The sequence below is a fragment of the Ailuropoda melanoleuca genome, chromosome 3 (assembly GCF_002007445.2).
Source record: "Ailuropoda melanoleuca isolate Jingjing chromosome 3, ASM200744v2, whole genome shotgun sequence".
In the NCBI taxonomy this organism is placed as follows: domain Eukaryota; kingdom Metazoa; phylum Chordata; class Mammalia; order Carnivora; family Ursidae; genus Ailuropoda; species Ailuropoda melanoleuca.
The window spans coordinates 52,260,148-52,281,448 of record NC_048220.1 but is presented as its reverse complement, the minus strand read 5'-3'; the positions used below and the strand labels follow the sequence as shown (position 1 = coordinate 52,281,448).

Genomic DNA, 21,301 nt, shown 5'->3' with positions numbered 1-21,301 from the left:
AACTTGACTTTCTCATTAGAAACCTATAGTTTTCCTAACCTTTCATTCAGGTCATGGATTCCATGTGATGAATGTCACCTTAAAATTTGTTCTATCAGTCAGATCACTCTATTTTATCCCACAGAATAGGAGAAATATTTGTAATACATACATCTAACAAAGAATTTGTATGCAAAATACATAATGAACTAATACAATTCAACTATAAAGAAAGAAACCAATTAAATATAGGCAAAATATTTGAAAATGTACTCACAAAACAAGATATATTAATGAACAATAAACACATGGGAAGACCTCAACATCATTTGCCATTAGGAAAGTGCCAATTAAAACCAAAATTAAAAAAAAAAATTAGGTAATACTTCCACCCACTAGAATGACCAAAACAAAAGACACAGACAATATTAAGTGTCAGTGAGGATGTGGACCCCCGGAACTCTCACACATCGCTGGCAGGAGCGTAAAACATGACTGCTACTTCCGAAAACATTTGGTAGTTTCCCACAAATTTAAACACATACTCACCATATTACTCAGTAATTCCACTTCAGGTATTTATCCCAAAGAAGTTAAAATATTTATCTACACAGGGACGCCAGGCTGGCTCAGTTGGAAGAGCATGTGACTCTTGATCTTGGTGTTGTCAAAATATATACAATAACCCCAAACCAGAAACAACCCAAATGACCATCAACAGGGGACGGATAAACAAATCTAACTCAACAATAAAAAAGAAGAATCCACTGATACATCGCCACATAGGTGAATCCCAAAAGCATTATGATAAGGGCGCCTGGGTGGCTCAGTGGGTTGAGCAACTGCCTTTGGCTCAGGTCATGATCCCAGGGTCCTGGGATCAAGTCCCACATTGGGCTCCCTGCTCAGTGGGGAGCCTGCTTCTCCCTCTGCCTGCTGCTTCCCCTGTTTGTGTGTGCTCTCTTTCTGTCAAATAAATAAATAAAATCTTAAAAAAAATCATTATGATAAATGAAAGAAGCCTTTCACATTCCATTTATCTGAAATTCTGGAAAATGCAAACTTTTCTATAGTGACAAAAAACAAATTAGGGATTGTCTGGGAGGAGGAAGAAAGGAACATTTACTGAACAGGATATAAGAGAATTTTGGGGAATTATGGAAATATTCTATATCTGGATTTAGNCCAGGGTCCTGGGATCAAGTCCCACATTGGGCTCCCTGCTCAGTGGGGAGCCTGCTTCTCCCTCTGCCTGCTGCTTCCCCTGTTTGTGTGTGCTCTCTTTCTGTCAAATAAATAAATAAAATCTTAAAAAAAATCATTATGATAAATGAAAGAAGCCTTTCACATTCCATTTATCTGAAATTCTGGAAAATGCAAACTTTTCTATAGTGACAAAAAACAAATTAGGGATTGTCTGGGAGGAGGAAGAAAGGAACATTTACTGAACAAGATATAAGAGAATTTTGGGGAATTATGGAAATATTCTATATCTGGATTTAGGTGGTGCTTACAAGGCTGCATACGTTTTTCAAAAGCCATCAACCTATACATTTTAAATGGGAGCGTTTGTACATAAATTGTACTGTAAAATTCATTAAAAAACAATAACAACAGATAAAAAAAACCAAGTTCCTAAATGCTCAACTAGCTGCCCATTGTCACCTAAGGCATAGAGTTGCAAAGGGAGGCATCTACTATCCTGAGGCCCCTCCAGGCAAATATGTCCCTGGCTCCCAGGCCATCATGTAGTCTCTCACCATGGTGGAGAGAACTAGCCGCATGTAAACCCCAACATGGGGTCTGGGCCAGATGCAGGCTTGAGGGCCCTCTGTGCTCCCTCCACCCTCAGATCCCACTTAGCTTTCCCAGGGGAATGAAGGGCATCTCCTCCCAAGTAGGGAGCTCAGCTGGTCTCAGGAGGAAGGGGAGGAACGGTGTGAGGAATAGAAGATAACCTTGTCCTGTTTACAGCTCATTCGGGGACAACCACCATGGTTTATTGATGACTCATGCTGGGCTGAACATTGTGGTGAGAGTCTTCCACATGCTAGCATAGTCAATTCCTGTCACAACCGTAAGCAGGACTCCTTCTGTTAGGCCAGTTTAGAGAGGAAAAAGCAAAGGAAGCGGAGAAGCTAAGAAACCATTCTAAGCTTTCAGAGCTAGTATATGGCAGAGCTGAACCCGAGCAGCATGATGTCAAAGCCCGTGTTCTTTTTTTAATTTTTTTTTATTATATTATGTTAATCACCATACAGTACATCCCCGGATTCCGATGCAAAGTTCGATGCTTCATTAGTTGCGTATAACACCCAGTGCACCATGCAATACGTGCCCTCCTTACTACCCATCACCAGTCTATCCCATTCCCCCACCCCCTCCCCTCTGAAGTCTTCAGTTTGTTTCTCATAGTCCATAGTCTCTCATGTTTCATTCCCCCTTCTGATTACCCCCCCCTTTCTTTATCCCTTTCTTCCCCTACCGATCATCCTAGTTCTTATGTTCCATAGATGAGAGAAATCATATGATAATTGTCTTTCTCTGCTTGACTTATTTCACTTAGCATTATCTCCTCCAGTGCCATCCATGTTGCAGCAAATGTTGAGAATTCGTTCTTTCTGATAGCTGAGTAATATTCCACTGTATATATTCAAAGCCCGTGTTCTTAACCACCACAGTGCCTTTGCTTGTGAGCTAGCCCTGCTTCCGATTGCTTGTGCCTGGCCTTCCCCTCATCGCCCTGCCTGAAGTGCACACAGCTGGGGGCAGGCCCAGAGGACAGTGTTCCGAACAAACAGGACCCAGGCCCAGAACACGGAGTCCTGTTCTCCTCCCTGCTCCAGCTACATCAAGAGTGCCCAAAGTTCAGAATCATATTAAGTCATTTTCTCTATAATTCAAATACAGTAGTACTTTTGAGAGTCACACAGCATTCCGGCTATTCCTGTGTGCTATAAATATGTAATTTATGGGGAAAATGGGAACTCTGTGTCACCTTCAAACTGAGAACTATCTGAAGAAAGGAGAAAAATATCCCGTCCTATTGAGTCATGGGGAAAAATACTTATAGTATATCATAAGAGTAAATAGGAATGTAAAAACAGCTTCTGTTTGGAAGTGCAAATAAAATGTTAATGTGGCCTTGAGTTTATTTCAAGTATTTTTCCTGAAGCATTTTCATTTTCACAACTTGATAAGTCCCCCATATTAAATCAAAGTCAAATGATTTTAGATGCTTGCTTGAAAACCGTTAAGATCAATGCATTCAACTCCCTTTGAAAAGAAGAAACATACTGCAACTCTTCTTTGAAAACAGATTGTCATGGCATATAGGTCAGTAGTCACTAAAGAACAAGATCCTTGAGGGTGGGGCCCCGGACTGATTTTTCTTTGCCTTGCATGAAGCTCAGTGTGGGGTGGACAACTCGTTTTTCTTGGCCCGACACCCCTTTTTCTCAGGAGGCAGAAGTCCTCTTCACTGGGAAAACTCTCTCCCCCACTCTGAGTCAAGTAAGAGTAGCCAAACCCATCCCCCTGACCACACAGGGGAGAAAGTCAGCCCAGCTGGGTCTCAACGTGTCCTGTTCCAAGATTCTTCACACTTCCACTAAAGAAAGAGCGCAAACGGGGACCCGAGAGCCCAGGAGCTGCTGGCAGCTAAGTTTCTTTCTGGCTGAGAGGGGAAAGTCAGTCAGACAACGAGCCCTCAGGCCTTTCCTTTCTGAGTGGGGACACCCCCCACCCAGGCATCAGAAGGGTGCCTTCCAGGGATTTGGCTACATGTGGGATCACACACCGTAGACAAGGCACTGTTGGTCTAGAAGGCACCTGTGGTCTACTTTCATTCTTCTCAGATCCAAGCTAAAATCACAAAATCAAAGCATTCTTAGCTGCTGTTTATAAACAAGTAGCCATACTTTCTGGCTTATATTCTGCCTCAAGTACCCTGGGAGGCATTTCAGGCCATTCCTGTCATGTAATCCTCCCAACAGCCCTATAGAGAAAGGAAGCTACTATTATCAACCCCCTTTTACAGAGACACAAACCAAACCAAACTGGACACTGAATAGTCTGAGATCTTTAGTAACTTGAGAACATTCACACCATCACTACTAGCCTTTTGCCCTTACTCTGAGGGTAGCTGTAACACTGCGTGGCTAGATTTGGACTCCTCCTAACCTTTCTTGCGTAGGCATGAATTACAAAAACAAATCTAAACTAAAAGCCTGGTACAAACGTTCTCATTAAAAAAAAAACAAAACAAAACATGGAGCTAGCAAGTGGGAAGCTGAACCCAGTGTCTAGAGCTGACCTAGCAAGCCCATGAAACTGGAAATTACACTCACACACAGTGTTGATCCCACACATGGCACCAGGGAGGGCAGCTGAGGGCAGAACTGAGGAAGAGCCTCAGATTTCTACAGAATGTGCCTTTTTGAAACTACTTTTTTTCTACTGCGGTGAATATACATAAAACTTACCATTTAAGCCTTTTATTTGCTTATTTATAAAGACTTTATTTATTTTAGAGAAAGAGAGAGAGCATAAGCAGGAGAGGGAGGAATGGAGGGAGAGCGAGAAGCAGACTCCCTGCTGAGCAGGGAGCCCTAAGTGAGACTCGATTCCAGGACCCTGGGATCATGACCCAGGCTGAAGGAAGACACTTAACTGACTGAGCCCCTCCATTTTAACCCTTTTAAAGTATACACTTCAGTGGCATTAATACACTCACACTGCTGTGCCACCATCCCGACCATCTGTCTCCAGAACTTTTTCAACTTCCTAAACTGAAACTCAATGCCCATTAAACATTAACTGTCATTTCCATCACCCCCAACCCCAGCCCCTGGCAGCCACCCTTTTACTTTCTGTCTTTATGAACTTGAGTACTCTGAGTATCTCCTAAAAGTGGTATAGTATATGCTTTGAATCTTCAACTCCTCCAAGTACTTACTGAAACCTCCTACTTGTCCAGCACTGTGCTAGGCTTTATGAAAGGAATATATAAAACATGAGACCCAATTCCTGTCACTGAGATCATTATATAGCCGACCCTTGTACAGCACAGTTGGTACTGCACAGGTCCATCTTTATGTGGATTTTTTTATCAGTATAGTACCATAAATGCTCTTCTTTTCCTTGTGATCTTCTTAATGTTTTTTTCTCTAGCTTACTTTATTGAAAGAATATAGTATATAACACACATAGCATACAAAATATGTGGCAGTTGACTGTTTATGTTATTGGTGAGGCTTCTGGTTTACAGCAAGCTATTAGTAGTTCAGTTTTGGAGAAGTCCAAGGGGGGTGGTCAAAGCCCCACCCCCTGTGTTGTTCAAGGGTCAACTGTAGTTGAGCTGTGAAGGCAAGCCTACCTTCTAAGAAACAATGTGAACGTTTACATTCAAGATACCAACTGGTGGACAGAAGTAATCTAGGTGAGAGAGATCCTTATAAGCTGGTAGAGTCTAAGAAATCTTCATAGGAGTGTGTGAATGGAGGAATGAGAATGAAGTTTCGGTAGGCAGAGAGGAAGGTTCTGGATTAACGAAATCATTCACAAATCCAGGGACTGGATCTTCTCAAGCAGCCATAATCAAAGCTAATGCTTTGAATGCAATGATTACACAGCATTCTGATCCAGTGTCTCTGAGGACAGGATGATAAATCCTAGGCAAATATCCCCCTGGCTCCCAGGCCATCATGCAGTCTCTTACCATGGGGCCTGGACCAGATGCAGGCTTGAGGTTGTATCCCCAAGACACACATGCAATGGTTTTCTTTCCTCCTATTGCAAAAGAGACACAAAAGAAAATCAAAGGTTCCTTGTTCTTGTTATTCTTTATAATTATCTCAGAAAATAGCCAAACCAGCTCTTTTGTGCAAGTTTGTCTTTTTCCATTGGCAAAAGGAGTTGGTAAGGACTTCTGAAACTTGCGTGTCTGACAGCAGGGTCAGGTCCCGTCAACTCTGACCACAGCTGGGGACACAGCCCCCTGAAGCTGTGGTGAGATAAGCCTCCAGATGCTCACTGTCACCAGCCCCACGGCCGTGTAAGCAAGCAGTCCGTAACACCAGCCCGGCCCTGCCAGTACGTTGAGCAAGTGGCCGGAGGAGCAGCACCCAGCAGATCACTTTCTGAGCATAACCCTCGCTAGGCACTCTGGGTAGGAACAGGAAGGCCTCATCACTGCCTCATAGCCCTTCGTCTCTTCTTGTCTGTTCTCTCTCCCCTTTAAGACGTGTTCATAAAAGAACAAGAAGTCCTTACTTTAGGCATAAACATTGCTTCGTGCGTCTCTCAGCATATAGGTTTGAGTCTCACTGTCTGTTCAGTGGTTTGTAGGTTAACAGAAATTGCAAATGTGGGGCCAAGTGAAGCGGCCAGGAAGTGTACCGTGGGCCTTCATGAGGAATTTGACAACTCTGAGAGAAGAAAAATGTAAGATGGTGCCTAGTGGGTCCTGCAAGCCTCCCACAGTCATAGGCACGGAGTAGCGCACGGTGAACGGGTGCACAAGAACTGCGACAGGATACAGGATGGGGAACTGAAGGGTTCCGAAAAGGTATTGAAATTCTGAGGTAAATCCTTGTACAATCTCTTCCTAAGTGTTCTGGGAACTAGAAATCAATGTCTAATGCCTCCCTGAGAATTCCCATAGGAAAGGCTGCTATCGGTGCTCTCCTCTCGCTCCAGTGACCTGCAAAAGGCCACCCGGGGGAGCACTACTTTCTAGAGGTGAGAACATGGGGGCGTTGCTGTCTGAGCAGCGGCTCAGTCTCCTCCAGTACACCGAGGCAGGTGACAGGTGCCAGGGAGATGGGGGAACTTCAAACCATGGTGGAGCTACTTATTACTAACCCATCGTCCATTCTCTTGTTTATTACTTTCTGCCACATACTGAACAGGTTGAATCTCAAAAAGATCTCAGTTCTGACCCACAATATTGCAACAGTCCAGTTGGCCTACTGGTCTCTAGTGTATTTTCTTCAAACACTTTCCCCCTACTTCCCCAGAGAGGTATTCTTAAAATACAAATCTCACTATTAACGCTCTTGCTTAAAACTTCCTCCAGGATATGGAGGAAGCTTAGTTCACTATGTTTCAAGCAAAAAGAAATGTGCATTTATATGTAACTACAGTGAAAATGTAGAGTTTCAAAGATTTTTTATTTTTTATTTCTTCAAAGATATGTTTAAATAATTACATTAAGTCTTCAAGCAAAAAGCCATCCAATGAAATAAGCATGAAGTCTGTGTTAACATGTTTTCGAACATGAGATGACAGAAAATGACAAAGATAAAAAATGAGAAAGCTGAGTCTGAAAAAGCCAAGAGGTGAGGATTGAAAAATAGTCCACTACGTGGGAATAACTTTAGTTACAATTGTAATTACAAATATAAAATGAAGACATTATATGAAAGACACATTCATTGTTAACAAATCAAGCCTTTTCATTTTGCCATGCGTTTCTTTCTTACTCTCCCTGCTGCCCCAGCCCTGCTTCCTGTGATCACCTCTTAGACCAACTGCATTTAGCTCTTGTCTCAGTCCCTACATTTGGGGGAGCCCCAGCTAAGAAAGTAGTTACCAGAGTGGCTCCAGAAAGTACAAGCTTAGAACCCCTGAACCTCCAAACCTCAGGATGGGATTTTAGAACTGGATTATTTAGCCCCCTGATGGTAACAAAGACCCCCTTTCTATTGGTACGGGAGTGATGATAACCCTTGGGTGTGCTGTAACCGAAGGATAAAGATTCACAACTGTAATGGATTAAGAGGCAGAAAAGATGAGAGAGGAAATGTTGGTTTATTCAGTAGCTTTGGCTGATCCTATAAAATATATACATCTAGAAGCAGCTAGCCTGAACACCATTAGAACAGTTTATCAAAGTGTCAGCTAAGATGCCATTTGGGGAATGCTATCCTGTAAGGATAGGGCACCGTCCTCTAGGGTAAACTGTATGCATTAAGTCAACGATATATGGGACTGTGTCTCCAATAACTAGAATACATGGATTCTGAACACTATATCAGCTTTCAAGCACCACAAAACCTGGATCCATATTGTGTCTATTAATATGGGTATTATAAGGAGCTAGATCAAATGAAATCTTGTCACTTGCAACAATATGGATGGAGCTAGAGTATACTGCTAAATGAAATAAGGTAGTCAGAGAAAGACAAATACCAGGTGATTCCACTCATACGTGGAATTTAAGAAACAAAACAAATGAACAAAGGAAAAAAGAGACAAACCAAAAAATAGACTCTTAACTATAGAAAACAAACTGATGGTTACCAAAGGGGAGGTGGGTGTGGGGATGGGGGAAACAGGTGATGGGGATAAAGAGTGTACTTATCATGGTGAACACTGAGTAATGTATAGAATTGTTGAATCACGATACTGGACACCTGAAACTAATATAACACTGTATGTTAGCTATACTGGAATTAAGTAAGTAAATAAATAAATAAAAATTTTAAAGGTAGCTAGATCATACCCTAATCCCAATCCTCAACTCTTCAAACTACCTTCCACTTTTCTCTAGGTCGGCTAAGCTGTAGGCAGCTGCTAACCATTGCTCCCGTCCCTGCCCCCCACAAAAGAGTAATTCTGAGAACACTTTTCCAGCCAATCTTCCCCACCCCATTGCCCATTCCTGCAACTCTGCTCCCTAAGTTCCAGGTTTGATTTTTCTTGGCAAACTTTTCTTCCTCCCTCCCTTCCTCTCCTTTCTTCCTTCCTTCCCACCCTCTTTCCTTCAGATTCTGCCAAGATGCATACAATTAAGAAACAACTAAGTAAACCAGGGAATGAGTACAAAAGGAAAATAAAAGATCAGTACAAAGAAAACTTAACCATATGGAACTGGTAGGTAAGGGTTATGAGTTGACTAGTGTACCCCTCCCTGCAAAAAAAGATGTTGACATCCTAACCCCAGGTACCTGTGAATGTGAACTTACGTGGAAATAGGATGTTTGCAAAGGTAATCAAATTAAGACAAGGTCATTAGGGTGGTGTTTAATCCAATATGACTGGTGTCTTTATTTTTTTTAAGATTTATTTATTTGAGAGAGAGAGAGAAAGATCTCACGCTCCACCCCCCCCCACGAGAGAGCAAGGGGGGGGAGGGGCAGAGGAAGAGGGAGAAGCAGATTCCCCGCTGAGCAGGGAGCCCAACAGGTCATGACCTGAGCCAAAGGCAGACACTTAACCAACCAAGCCACCCAGCCACCCCTATTTTTTATTTTTATTTTTTAAGATTTTAAGTAATCTCTACACCCAATGAGGGGCTCGAACCCACAACCCCAAGACCAAGAGTCACACGTTCCACCAACTAAGCCAGCCAGGTGCCCCCAATATGACTGGTGCCTTTATAAGAAGAGGGAAACTTAGACACAGACATAAAAGGAGAAGGGCATGTGACAACAAAGGTAGAGACTGGAGTGATACAGCTGGAAACCAAGGATGGCTGGCCACGACCAGAAGCTAGGAATAGGCAAGGAAGGATTTTCCCTACAGGTTTTAGACAGACTATGGCCCTGCTGACACTTTGATTTTGGACTTACAACCTTCAGAACTGTGAGAGAATAAATTCCTGTTGTTTAAACCACTTAGTTTGTGGCAATTTGTTACAGGAGCACTAAATATTAATAGAATAGGCATCCCATATAGTTGACTCTTAGTCTCTTCCTAGCAGCTGAAGCGAGGAAACAGTCTGTTACATGATCCACAGTTCCCACAGGATTAAAAGGTCCTTATTTGTTCAGGGGGTGCAGAGCTTTTCATAACACAGAGAGTTCAGAGAATGATCTCCACTGGATCCTACAGAAAAAACACTGTGGGAATCAACGGACCACTGTTGTGGATGACATCATGACACTAGCCCCAATAATAAGTTTTATGCAGCTATTTCCTACAAGGTGCACATCTAGGAATCAGAAACAAAGGAGACATTATTACCAACTTTACAGAAATAAAAAGGACTATAAAGCAATACTAGGTACAACTGTATACCAACAGATAATTCGGATGAAATGGACAAATTCCTAGAAAGATACAAACCACCAAAACTGACTCACGAAGAAAGAGATAATCTGAGTAGACCTAAACAAATGAAAAGATTGAATTAGTAATCAAAAAACTATTCATAAGGCCCAGGCTCATATGGCTTCACTGTGGAATTCTACCAAACATTTTTTTTTTAAAGATTTTTAAATTAGTTTATTTGAGAGAGAAAGAGAGAGCAAGCAAGCAAAAGAGGAGAGGGGCAGAGCAAGACCCAGACTCCCCACTGAGCAGCAAATCCAACACAGGGCTCCATCCCAGGAGCCTGACATCAGGACCTGAGCCGAAGGCAGGCACTCAACCAACTGAGCCACCCAGCCACCCATCTACCAAACATTTAAAAAAGAATACCAATTCTTTACAAACTCTTCCCGAAAAGAGAAGAGGAAGGAATACGTTTCAACTCATTTTATGAGGCCAGTATTACTCTGACACCAAAACCAGACAAAAACGTCACAAAGAAACTACAGACCAAATGCACATATAGAACGTACAACAGAGTATGTTCCAAGTACACAGCTCTATAATTTTATGTCTTTGAGGTAATCTCCATAAACAGTTTTCTCAACATGGGTTTTTGGTAAGGTCAGACAGAAGATTTCAAGGCTATAATCTTTGGGAAGCATCTGGGGAGTAAATACTCTGTGTTACCAATGAAATGCAGGTCTTTATGCTTTGCCAACTTCTAGAGCAGGGGATAGAAATGAGGTCTTCTGATGAAAACTAAAGGCTATTTATTTAAATGGTTGGCAAAAATTAGGGGAACAGCCATTACCAAAGGGAGAACTAAAGAGCATTTTTCTTGCTGAAACTTGAACAAAGAATGTGGGACAAAGAAGAGTTATTAGATATTTGAGATATATTTTATAATTTATTTAAAATTTAATTTAAAACTACAAGAAAGAGATTTTAGCTTATAAGAAACTTTAAGCATTGACTCAAACACAGAAAAGACAGGCTCCACTTCTCTGAACTTCAAAAATAAATCCAAAACACATCTTGCTAGGATAATAAACATGTAATTCCAGGAGTCCAAATCCTACACTTTTTCAAGTATTGCTTAAATGTTGCCAGTTTTTAAAAAATGTAGCTGTTTTCAAATTAGTGTGGCACCTGACTGTTTCCTCTTACATCATTTTCCATTTTCTTCTTGGAGCTGCATTTGTTTTACTATCTTAACTGAAGTGTAATCTTCTTGAGGGCAGGAATGATCTCTCTAATCTCCAGACTCCTACTCAGGTTTAGAATAGTGCTTTGCTCATTACCAGCACTTAGCAGAAACTGTCCCATGAACTAATGAAAATATCATGTGTGTCATTACATGGTCAGTCTAAAGCCAAATGGATTTTTAAAGTATTCAAAGTAATAAAGCCTCCTGTTAAAAGGATTGCCAGATACATCAATCTTTAAAAATCTGTTTATGAATTAAGCCACGAATAAGAGATGACTTAACCTAGATTCATTTATACTAGTTACTGTTCTTTTAATCAATGTTCATAGCAGTAAGTGTCCTTCTGAGAAGAAAAACGTCAACCTAATAGTATACCTTCACATTGCAAAATTATCCCTTTTAAGACACCCAACCAGTTTCTTCTGAAACCATTCTTGGAATGGTAAGGAGAAACTCCATTAATGGACTTTGACACTTAGACATTTTTCTAATTTACAGAAAAAAATGATATTGAAAAAAAATTACTTGAACAAAGCATGTAAAGTGGATTATAATATTGTAATCAGTAATCCTCTGTCCTCCTTTTAAAAGGATTATATAATCTCTGCCCATTGTTATATGACTTGCAAGACTTCTTTTTAAGAGTACACTTTCTGGCCCCATTGACAGCAAGCTTTGCCATATGACTTGCTTTGGCCAATAAAATGTGAACAGAACTGGGTTGCTCAGAAGGTGAGCTGTTTTGTTTTAAGAGCAGCATACGCCAGTGGTGTATAAGAGCTGACTGTAAAATTTCCAGAAATTTGGCAAGTCACTTGTTAAACTTGTTAAAAGTAGCTTGCAATCAGTCGCGGTGGGAGTATTTACATCATGGAAATAGCAAACACTACAAACACTACAAATCTTCTTCCCTCAAAGTTGGTTCCAGCACAAGGTGAAGTGAGTGTACACCGCCCCCGCCCCCCGAAAAAAGTTGATCTTTCAACTTGGAGCCTGGAGTGAAGGAAACTAGTGGAATAGACGTAGCAGATGTAATCTGTTTGAGAAATGAATCTTTCTTATTGTAAATCACTGAGTTGTAGGCGTTGTTACCTCAACATAATCCATCGGAAGCTGATACACTAGCGTTATTAAATTTTAGAACGCCAACGAGCCCTACCTTTACCTGTCCAGACCTTGGTTCGGTGGTTTCTTTTAACAACCTGAACCATCAGATACCTTGAATCTGAAAGGATGCAAACTGCACGCAGACCAAAGACAGGAATCCAGGTCTTGGAAGGTTAATGTAAAAGTGTAAAATAAAAATTACATTTTTAAAAAGCACTAATCAACTGCATCATTTTTAAACCTTGGCAAACACAAGTCTGTCACTGGTGGACCTGGATGGCTAAGAAATGACTCTCCAGCCTTTTCCCCTACAGGTCACATGTTACCGTCCCCCCATTTATCCCCAGATGCGTGAATTGAGCGCTGTGTCTTTAAGGGAGACGAGCGGAGGTTTCTGCACAGGACAAAATGTCTGCGAGGATCCTGGAGGGGACCGGCGATCCCAGACTTCTAGCCCGTCTCTTGCTCCCGCCGCGCTTTGGGGGTGATGGGGTGAGTGTGCGCCGCCACGCAGGCAGCCGCGCTCCCAGAGGCCAGGTCTGCTCGCGGCCCACCGGGGGCTGGGGGAGAAGGGGGGCCGCGAAGGGAACCGGGACCAGTCCCGGCCTCGGGGGCCGCAGGTGAGCCAGCAACCCGCAAACGCCTCTGTGCGGTATTATCACAGGCTGGCTTGTGCCCGGGCTGCAGGACGTGCCCTTCCCTCACCGTGCTCAGGTTGTTTCTAGTCCACAAGACGCATGTGGCCCCGGATTCTGACTAAAGGCACTGTTCTTCTGACTAAAGGCACTGTTCAGCTTCTTTCGGCACCTCAATTTTGCTCCTCCAGTCTCCTTTCAAAAAAGTTATTTGAGAATATCGAAAATCATCTGCTCTCCTTTTAGTAAAATTGCCTTTTCGCAGTCAGACTTAAACAGTGGCCAATGGTTGCGTGCCCTGTAGTGTGCTCTTTCTCTGAGACTTTCTTAATGTTTCTCATTTTGAAGAGGGAGAAGCAAAATGCGAGCCAAATGCTCAGACAGGAATCCCTGCCCCCATCTCCATGGTGCTCGAACAAAAGAATTTTCTGATCCTGAGTATAAAGGAGCAGTTCGCTATAACTACTTACAGTAGCCAAACCTCCGAAGCTTAACAAACAAAATTATTTTTCCTTTCTTGAAAGAAAAAAATAACTACCATCCAAAGTTCGAACACCACGGATATGGTGTTAAACAAGCTGCTGCAGAAAAAGCTTAATAAATTGACATAATTAGAGTAATTATTTTATGCACTTTGCATTCATGTATTATTTGTACACCCTTTTTGGCCAAAACTGGCTTGAGGCAAAGGACAATAAAAAGTATGCAACAATGTGTAAAATGGCCAGGAGCTAAAACAAGGTAATTCTCAATTCAAAATTCTTTGAATTACAAAGAACTTCAAAGTAGGGCAGCTTTAAATTCCTGTAATTCATATTAAAGTATGCATTTTACAAGACAAAATTGATCAACACTCTTCTTTTTAGAAACATATGTATTAAAGTAATGCAGGCCTAAAATAAAGGTCCACTTTAGGGTAGAAACTTTTCATTTTAAAAAATGCATTAATAGAAAATACATCTGGCCTTTTAGCTAATGGTAGAGGTATCTAAGAGTTTGGCTTAACACATTCACAGAATTTCTCTGACTCACCATACAATCAGCTGTGGGTTCAATACCTTTTTTACAGTCCATGTATAACCTTTATCTAAATATTTTCACACCTACCCCTTTATTGCCTGAACTAAGTATCCATACTTCACAGTTTGGAGGCATTTTTTTTTTTTTATTTTTAACTTCATCTAAGTCTTCAGCCTCGTGATTCCAGACCAATTTTTCTGATTGTCTGGATCTATTTATAAATAGATTAATCCATGGTAGTAAACTAATATTTCAACAGAGATGGACAAGTAACAGGTGAATGAATTGTGGTTTCCTTGATATTTCAATTGCCAAGGCTAATTATTTGTTTTAATTATGATGTTCTGCTTTAAGTTACTGGTGGATGAAGTAAATGAAAATGTTTTTAGTGTTTCCACCCAAGTCTGTGTGGATTTCACATTAGTGTGAATTTCTTACCTAAGATTCAGGTCCAACCTGCACATATTTGTTTATTACTCTGCCAGATTAATCCATCTGAAGTGATTAGCCTTGACTGTGGAAGGACAAATAGGGCTATAGTTCCTTTGCTATTCTCTTTTGAGAACATTGCCTGGTTTTGGCCTTTAGCCTGCCTAATATTTTGTATGTGTTCAAGCATAAGTATAAAATAATAAGATTAACCTCCACGGGTGTTTTATAGGATGACTGGATTAACGTTACAGTCATATATTATATGCATATACACCCATATTTACACAGATTATAAATCCAGGTTTTGATCTCCCTTATTCTCTATATTGGTATTCAGGGAGATGATACTGAAGAGTCTGGGTTTTAATTTAATAAATTATTAGAAGACAAGACCTTTGGAGAACTGCAAATAAAACTTCAAATGCAGTTTGAAATAATCAATGTGAACTTATTATCTTTCATAGGCTTCAACTTATCATTCCTTCCAGATAATGGATACTCAAACCAAACTCACTATGGAAGGGTTCAGAGGTGTGGTACCAACAATACTACACTACCCTCGTCCATGAAATAACTAAAATCTACTTTTCTTTCAGCTTTTTCCCCTCCCCGAAATGGACTAAAACACTTCCACTATTAAATTAATTTCATGTTAGCTACTTTCATTTAGCATCAAGAAATTGTATTTTAAAATATGAGCTTGGAAGCCTAGTTATAAGACTAAAGAATTGAAACTTTATGAGAGTCGGCACTAGTGGCAATGTGTTTTTTGTGAATTTGGGGCCCTAAAGGAGGTGGGGAAGGGAAGAGATGTTGAAGCAGGAATGTCTGCATGAACATTTGTGTTAGGGCCTCCAGGGCCCACCCTTTCCCCAGTATGGACATCGAGTGGTGGAATTCACCTTCATGAGTGAACAGCACTCTGACCTTTACCACGCGTATCAGAATTATTGCTGGAAGTGTCTCCCCTCCAGACAGTGAGCTTCTGGAGGGGCTGGAATATGTGATTTTCCTGTTGGCATCCCAGGCAGCAAGCCCTTGCCTGACCCTGAGCAGGTGCGCAATGAGCAATTTGAATGAGAGTGGATGGAGTGAACGGATTGTAAGCAAAATAATCACATTCATTGGTCCCTTTCTGGTAATTTAAAAACTGTTTAAGAAAAAATTAAGGGAGCTCTTATTTTTCATTTTCTTCATGTTAGCTAACCATATAGTTAATAAATAGGTGCGTGTTTTTCTTGGTTACTTGGTAAGGAAGTAATACATATCACAGGGCTCCAGTTAACCAGACCTCCCCAACATTTTCTACCTGAGAGAGGAGCGATGTATTTTGCGTGAAGGTCAATTTACGAAGTAAAAATAAATTTGGCTGGGGAGGGAAGATGGATCTGTGATTCTTTTTTTTGCTTTTTATAATCAAAAGTCCTCAAGAGAATTTTTCCAACTTAAATTACCTACTCTATTGAAAAACAATGTCAAAGAGAGAAATAACACACTTTAGCCACTAAGATCTTAATGTGGGTGTGTCTGAGCAATAAATACTGGTAGCTTCTTTTTGTTCGTGCCCTGAAGTTACATAGCACTGGAGAGTCCAACGGCGAGATCATTTGCATTATTATATTTCAGCCACAGGTTTAGAGGCCCATAATCTTATCATTTTCCTTGGCAGATGGAGAAATCGGGATTTGGTGAGCTGGGTCTAAGAAAAGTAGAGTCAAGTTCATTGCACTGAATACAGCATCCCATGAGTGCTTGCCTGTGCCAGGGAGATGAGAGAGGTGGGCAGTCCTCCCAAGGGACCTCTTTCTCCTGTGCATACAGAATCTCCTTCTGTCCAGGCAGGGCCAGCAAACCACCTGACGCCGAGCAACTTCACACACTGGGTTCCCTCCAGGGCCAGGTGGCAGCACACTATGCCCCACGGGACTGTCCTCCCCTGTCTCCATAGTTAAGGCTGCCTAGCCCAACCTGAACTCACATGCCTGAGACTGTTTTATAAAATTACTTTGTATTTACGTTGTTGGGGAGCTACTGTATGAAGGCGTATACACAGGTTGTGTCTTTCCATAATGTCAGCTTTATTGAATCATAAAGCAAGGTTAACACAACTGTAAAAGCAAGTTTGGAATTCCAAACTCAGTGACATTTCACTGTGCGTTTAACTTGGCTCTTTACACAACACACAAAACAAAATACAGTATAAAAGTCACAAAACAAACAAGATAAAATAGTGTCAGTTAATGAACCAAATGCAAAGTCAGTCCGTGAGTGCACAGCTGAGATGAGGTCTCAACCAGTGTGGGTCTGCTCAGTGCTTCCTGCTTAGTATGTTCAAGTAGTGGAGGATCTCTGTTATGTTCGAGATCAACTGGGCAGAACCTTCGGCGGCAGCTGCCTTTCTGATGCGATCAGACATGGAAGGGTCAGCGTCTGAAGAATATGACAGTTTGCTGCAAAAATCTTCCCTTTTTAGAAGAGTTTGACCAGTCTAGCCCTGCCAGACTTCTGATTCTACTGACCCTCAGTTCTCGGTCCACCCAGGCTCTCCTGACTTTGCTGGTTATCACCTCTGGGTGCCTCCAGGCTGTTAAGAGTTTTAGTGATATTTATTCTCAGCTCATCACCCTTGTCTGCTTTCCTGATGCATGACATCACTGCTTGACATGAGTGACTCCATCTCGCTCTCCACATATGTGTAGCCTCTGCCATTTACACAGTCTACCTAAATGTATCCACAAATGTGCATGCTTTCTCAGGACCTTTTTACTCTTCCTTTTGTGTTTACCTCTTCTCTTTCTCTTTTCACACCAGCTGCCACTCCTCAATCGACAGTGTATCTTCCTCATTTTTCTTCATATATATATAAAATCTTTATATATCCTACACAGATCTGTATGTTATTTAAGAATGACATTATATTATACATATTTTTCTGCATCTGGCTTTTCTCCCCGAAGAGTTCCTCCAGAAATCCCTCTAGGTCTTCTAGCAGACCTCCAATCCATCCTTTTTAGTGGCTGCGCAATATTCCCCAGTGTGAACACATTATTTACCCAGCCATTCTCCAGCTGACAGGTGTTCCCATGTTTCCGTTTTTTTTGCGATTCCAGATAATACTGTAGTAAAGATGCTAATACATATTACTTTATGTATTAGTACTTACAGTTCTACAGAACAGATTCCCAAGAATGGGATCCCCAATTGTATCTACTTTGAATGAACAGAAATTGCCAAACTGTTTTCCTTAAAGCCTCCACATCTCCGCTAGTAATGCATGAACGTACCCTTTTCTTTGCCTCCCTTCTAGCTTTGGCGGACAGACCTCTTCATTTTTGTTAGTGTGATGGATCTAAAATGAGACCTTCCAGTTACTTTAAGAGCACTTCCCTGAATATAAGTGATGTGAATCTCTTCACAAATTTCTTGGCCATCTGATTTTGTTCTTAGGTCATTTCCTACTCGTATTTCTTGCCCGTTCTTCTATTGGGTTGTTCGTCTTGTCAGTTCGTTAAGAGCTCTTTGTGTGTTAGGGCTGTGGCTGAAGTTGCTAAGGCTTCTCTCCCAAGCCAAGACAGCTGACTGAAAGCTGACTAGGAGGCTTCTCTCCCTCTGTACTGTCGGGATAGTTGAAACAAGCCCAGGGGTTGTTCAGTAGAACTAGGAAGGCTAGTATGACCTGTGGCCACAGACTGCTGGTCACTGTTTAGATACTTAGTCTGAACAGAAGACTGTATTGAGCCAGAATGTCGCTGTGTGCGGAGGAGTGAGAAGGTGAGGCAGTTCAGTCCTGTGCTGCCTTCCACCGGTTAAGACCTCCGAGAGTGAAGGCCTGCCAAAGCAGAGGATGTCCCTCTGCTGCCCTTGGAGGGGCAGCGCTGTGCTGGCCGACATTTGCGGTGCTGCGTGTCCCTGGCTCAGATGAGGCAGTCCACTAAGTCTAAAGGATTAAGACATCAAAATCAGTGCTTCTCACTCTTGTTTCCACCTTCACTGTTACGACAGATGGCATTCACGTATGTGGCACTCCTCTGGGCATCCCAGATTTTGAAGTAACCCAGAGACATCTTGCAGGGAGGTAAAGCTTGACAGTAACTGGTCACCTCTGGCACTTTTAGGGGCACATCAGTAATGATCACTCTCAGACTTTGGCACAGGTAAGATAGTCTGCAGCTTATATACAGTTTTCAGCCCCCCAGCTCAAGAAAGCATATCAGAACGCAAAGTGATAGTCTTGATATTATAGAAAACCTTTAAATCCCTTTTAATTTATAAAAATACAAGGATTCATAATCCTATTCACTCCCCTTTGTGTATATATAGTAATAAAAAAGGAACTCTGTAAAGAGAGGATTCTGATGTAGAAGAAATGCAATTCAGGGGCGCCTGGCTGGCACAGCGGTTAAGCGTCTGCCTTCAGCTCAGGGCGTGATCCCGGCGTTATGGGTTCGAGCCCCACATCAGGCTCCTCTGCTATGAGCCTGCCTCTTCCTCTCCCACTCCCCCTGCTTGTGTTCCCTCTCTCGCTGGCTGTCTCTCTCTGTTGAATAAATAAATAAAATCTTTAAAAAAAAAAAAAAAAGAAGAAATGCAATTCTAAAAAAAAAAAAAGTAGAAAAAATTTTAGGTAAATTTAGGTTACCAAAAAACAATTTCTAAGGCTAAAATCTGGTCTGTTTACTAACCATGATGTTATATAACCATAATGTTTACGAAGCATAAAAAAAATTATCCTTGAAAATGGTCTGTAACTCCCCTCCTCATCCTACTGGGGGGACTTTGGGGATTTGGTAAATCTCTTGAAGGAGATCTAGCCTTTTAATTTCCAGAGACTTTTTATACTTACTGGCCTTCATGAGTAACTATATTCAAATCAATGCCTGTTGTACCACAAAATATGTAAATAGCTATTTCTTTTGTTAGAAGAGGACTGGTACTTGTCTTTTTTTGATGATTCTGGTAAATTCGTTATCTTTTTAAAAAATATGAGTGATATGTTAAATGTCATGCCTGATCCTGACTAGAACAGCTTGGTAGGGGGAAAAAATGAGATTTAAAAAATTGTAATGTATCTGTAACAAGACTCTTAGCAACTGAAATAAAAGCTTACACTAAACACTACTACTATTATAGCAACTTATTTTTCCTGTTCCCAGCTGTGTCTTCTGTCATTCCCAGTTATGTTAAAAAAAGAGATTCTGGAACTTTATCATCTCCACTTCTGTCGGTTCAAAACCTGACAGTACTAGTGGACATTGGCTACCTCACTATGCATCTTGGCCTTGATTTTCCCCCTGAAATAAGTTCTCAGAAGACCTCCAAGTCTGCCTCGTGTTCTCTTATTATTCTTGAATTTCAAAACAAATTTGTTTATAATCACACATGTGGTCCTTTGTGAAGTTACTTCCTGAAGAACAGACTTCACCTTTTCTATCCCTCCTTGTTTGATAGGTTATTGCTGTGATAAACTGTTTTTAATAGGAATGACTTTACAATGATAGTCACTGGCTTGTGTTTGGATCTTTTTTAACCACAGTTATTTGTTGGACAGAGCAAGAAGTTACTCTTTTTTTCCTTAATTAAAAGAATTGCCAAAGCTTTTTATCTTTTAAGTATAAAGAGGGGATGAGCAACACAGAAAACTGATTTTTTATTTGTTTTATAACTGGAGCAACTATGACAGGGTGAGGGGAAAAAATGAGCACTAGGATAACATGGTGCTAGTCAGTATTTCTAGCATCTGTTTATGGGGCTGTTTTCTGAATTTCTTTTACTCACTGTCTGTCCTCTGAATTTACTCCTAGCACTGCTGATGGTTCTTTAGAACTCAGGATTCATGCTGCAGTGTTTCCACCTGAGAACTGACATTGGCTGGAAACCCTGAGGCAATGACAGGGACCCCCCAAGGCCCACAGGACATGGCCTGCCAACTAATTTAAAGGTAAAAATTTAGAAAACTGCTATGTATATTTGTTTTCCTAAATATGTATGTTTTTAAAACATTTTAGTGGTTTTTAGTACTGCCGTTTTTCTCATACACACATTGTTTTTAAAGTCACAAAACAAAGACTTGTATTTTGAAAAGAAAAAAAAACCACCTCATTGAAAGGTCTTTAAAAGGCTGTTTACCACTGGCACTTACACCCTGAAGTTTAAGAAAAAAATTGTTCGTTCCCAAGGCTTTCTTTTCGGCTGTCTCTACAGTTTGTTCCCTAACACTGACAGCAGAAAACAAAAGGAAGCTCTTATTCTGAAAAGAGTAACCTTTCTAAAAGGGAGCGAAGGAGACTAGTTAAAACTCATCTATACAGCATTCATTTAGCTGGTGCTCCCACTGAAGAAGCTTGGCTTCCCATTTTCTTAGTATCAGTACCTGTGAGCTGGGGACCCCTCTGATCTTAAAGAGAGTTCCTAGTTAAGGGCAGAAGGGCTAGACGCGGTTCACATTTCCTGAGGACCAAACCGTTAATAATATGAAAAAGAAACCCAGGTACCACCCAAACGAACCGTAGGATTTTTACGTGTAACAAAAAGGCGGCTACCTCCGGCCACAGAAGTTGTGCGTGTGAGCGTGTGTGCAGTCGCGGGTGTGGGGGGGGGGGTTATCCTTACCCTCTTCTCCATCGAACGCAGGCGCGGCGGAGAGAATGCGGAGTGACGAGCTGACGGCGCTCATGGAAGACACTGGCGGGCCGGACGACGCTGCGGCGCGGGGCGGCCCCTGTCCCGGCCTGGCCCCGGCCCCTCCCGGCCGCCTGGGGGCGCCATACTGCGAGGCCTGGGGCTACTTTCACTTGGCCCCCGCGCGCCCGGGCCACGCCGCGGGCCAGTGGGCCACCTGCCGGCTGTGCGGGGAGCAGGTGAGCCGCGGCCCGGGCTTCCACGC

At 41.8% G+C, this 21,301-nt stretch overlaps 1 protein-coding gene and 1 non-coding gene across 2 annotated transcripts in view; both read left to right on the top strand.

The window, feature by feature from the left end:
• The first annotated feature begins 12,687 nt into the window (after nucleotides 1–12,687).
• Nucleotides 12,688–21,301, top strand: part of ZBED3 (zinc finger BED-type containing 3) — a 9,578-nt gene continuing 964 nt past the window's right edge. The window contains 3 exon segments of the mRNA XM_034656405.1: nucleotides 12,688–12,823; nucleotides 20,220–20,356; nucleotides 21,049–21,300. Coding sequence (XP_034512296.1) covers nucleotides 21,063–21,300 — 238 coding nt within the window. The 5' untranslated portion in view covers nucleotides 12,688–12,823; nucleotides 20,220–20,356; nucleotides 21,049–21,062.
• On the top strand, nucleotides 18,175–18,312 carry LOC117801696. Its single transcript, XR_004624443.1, has one exon. It is a non-coding gene; the product is annotated as a small nucleolar RNA SNORA47 (small nucleolar RNA).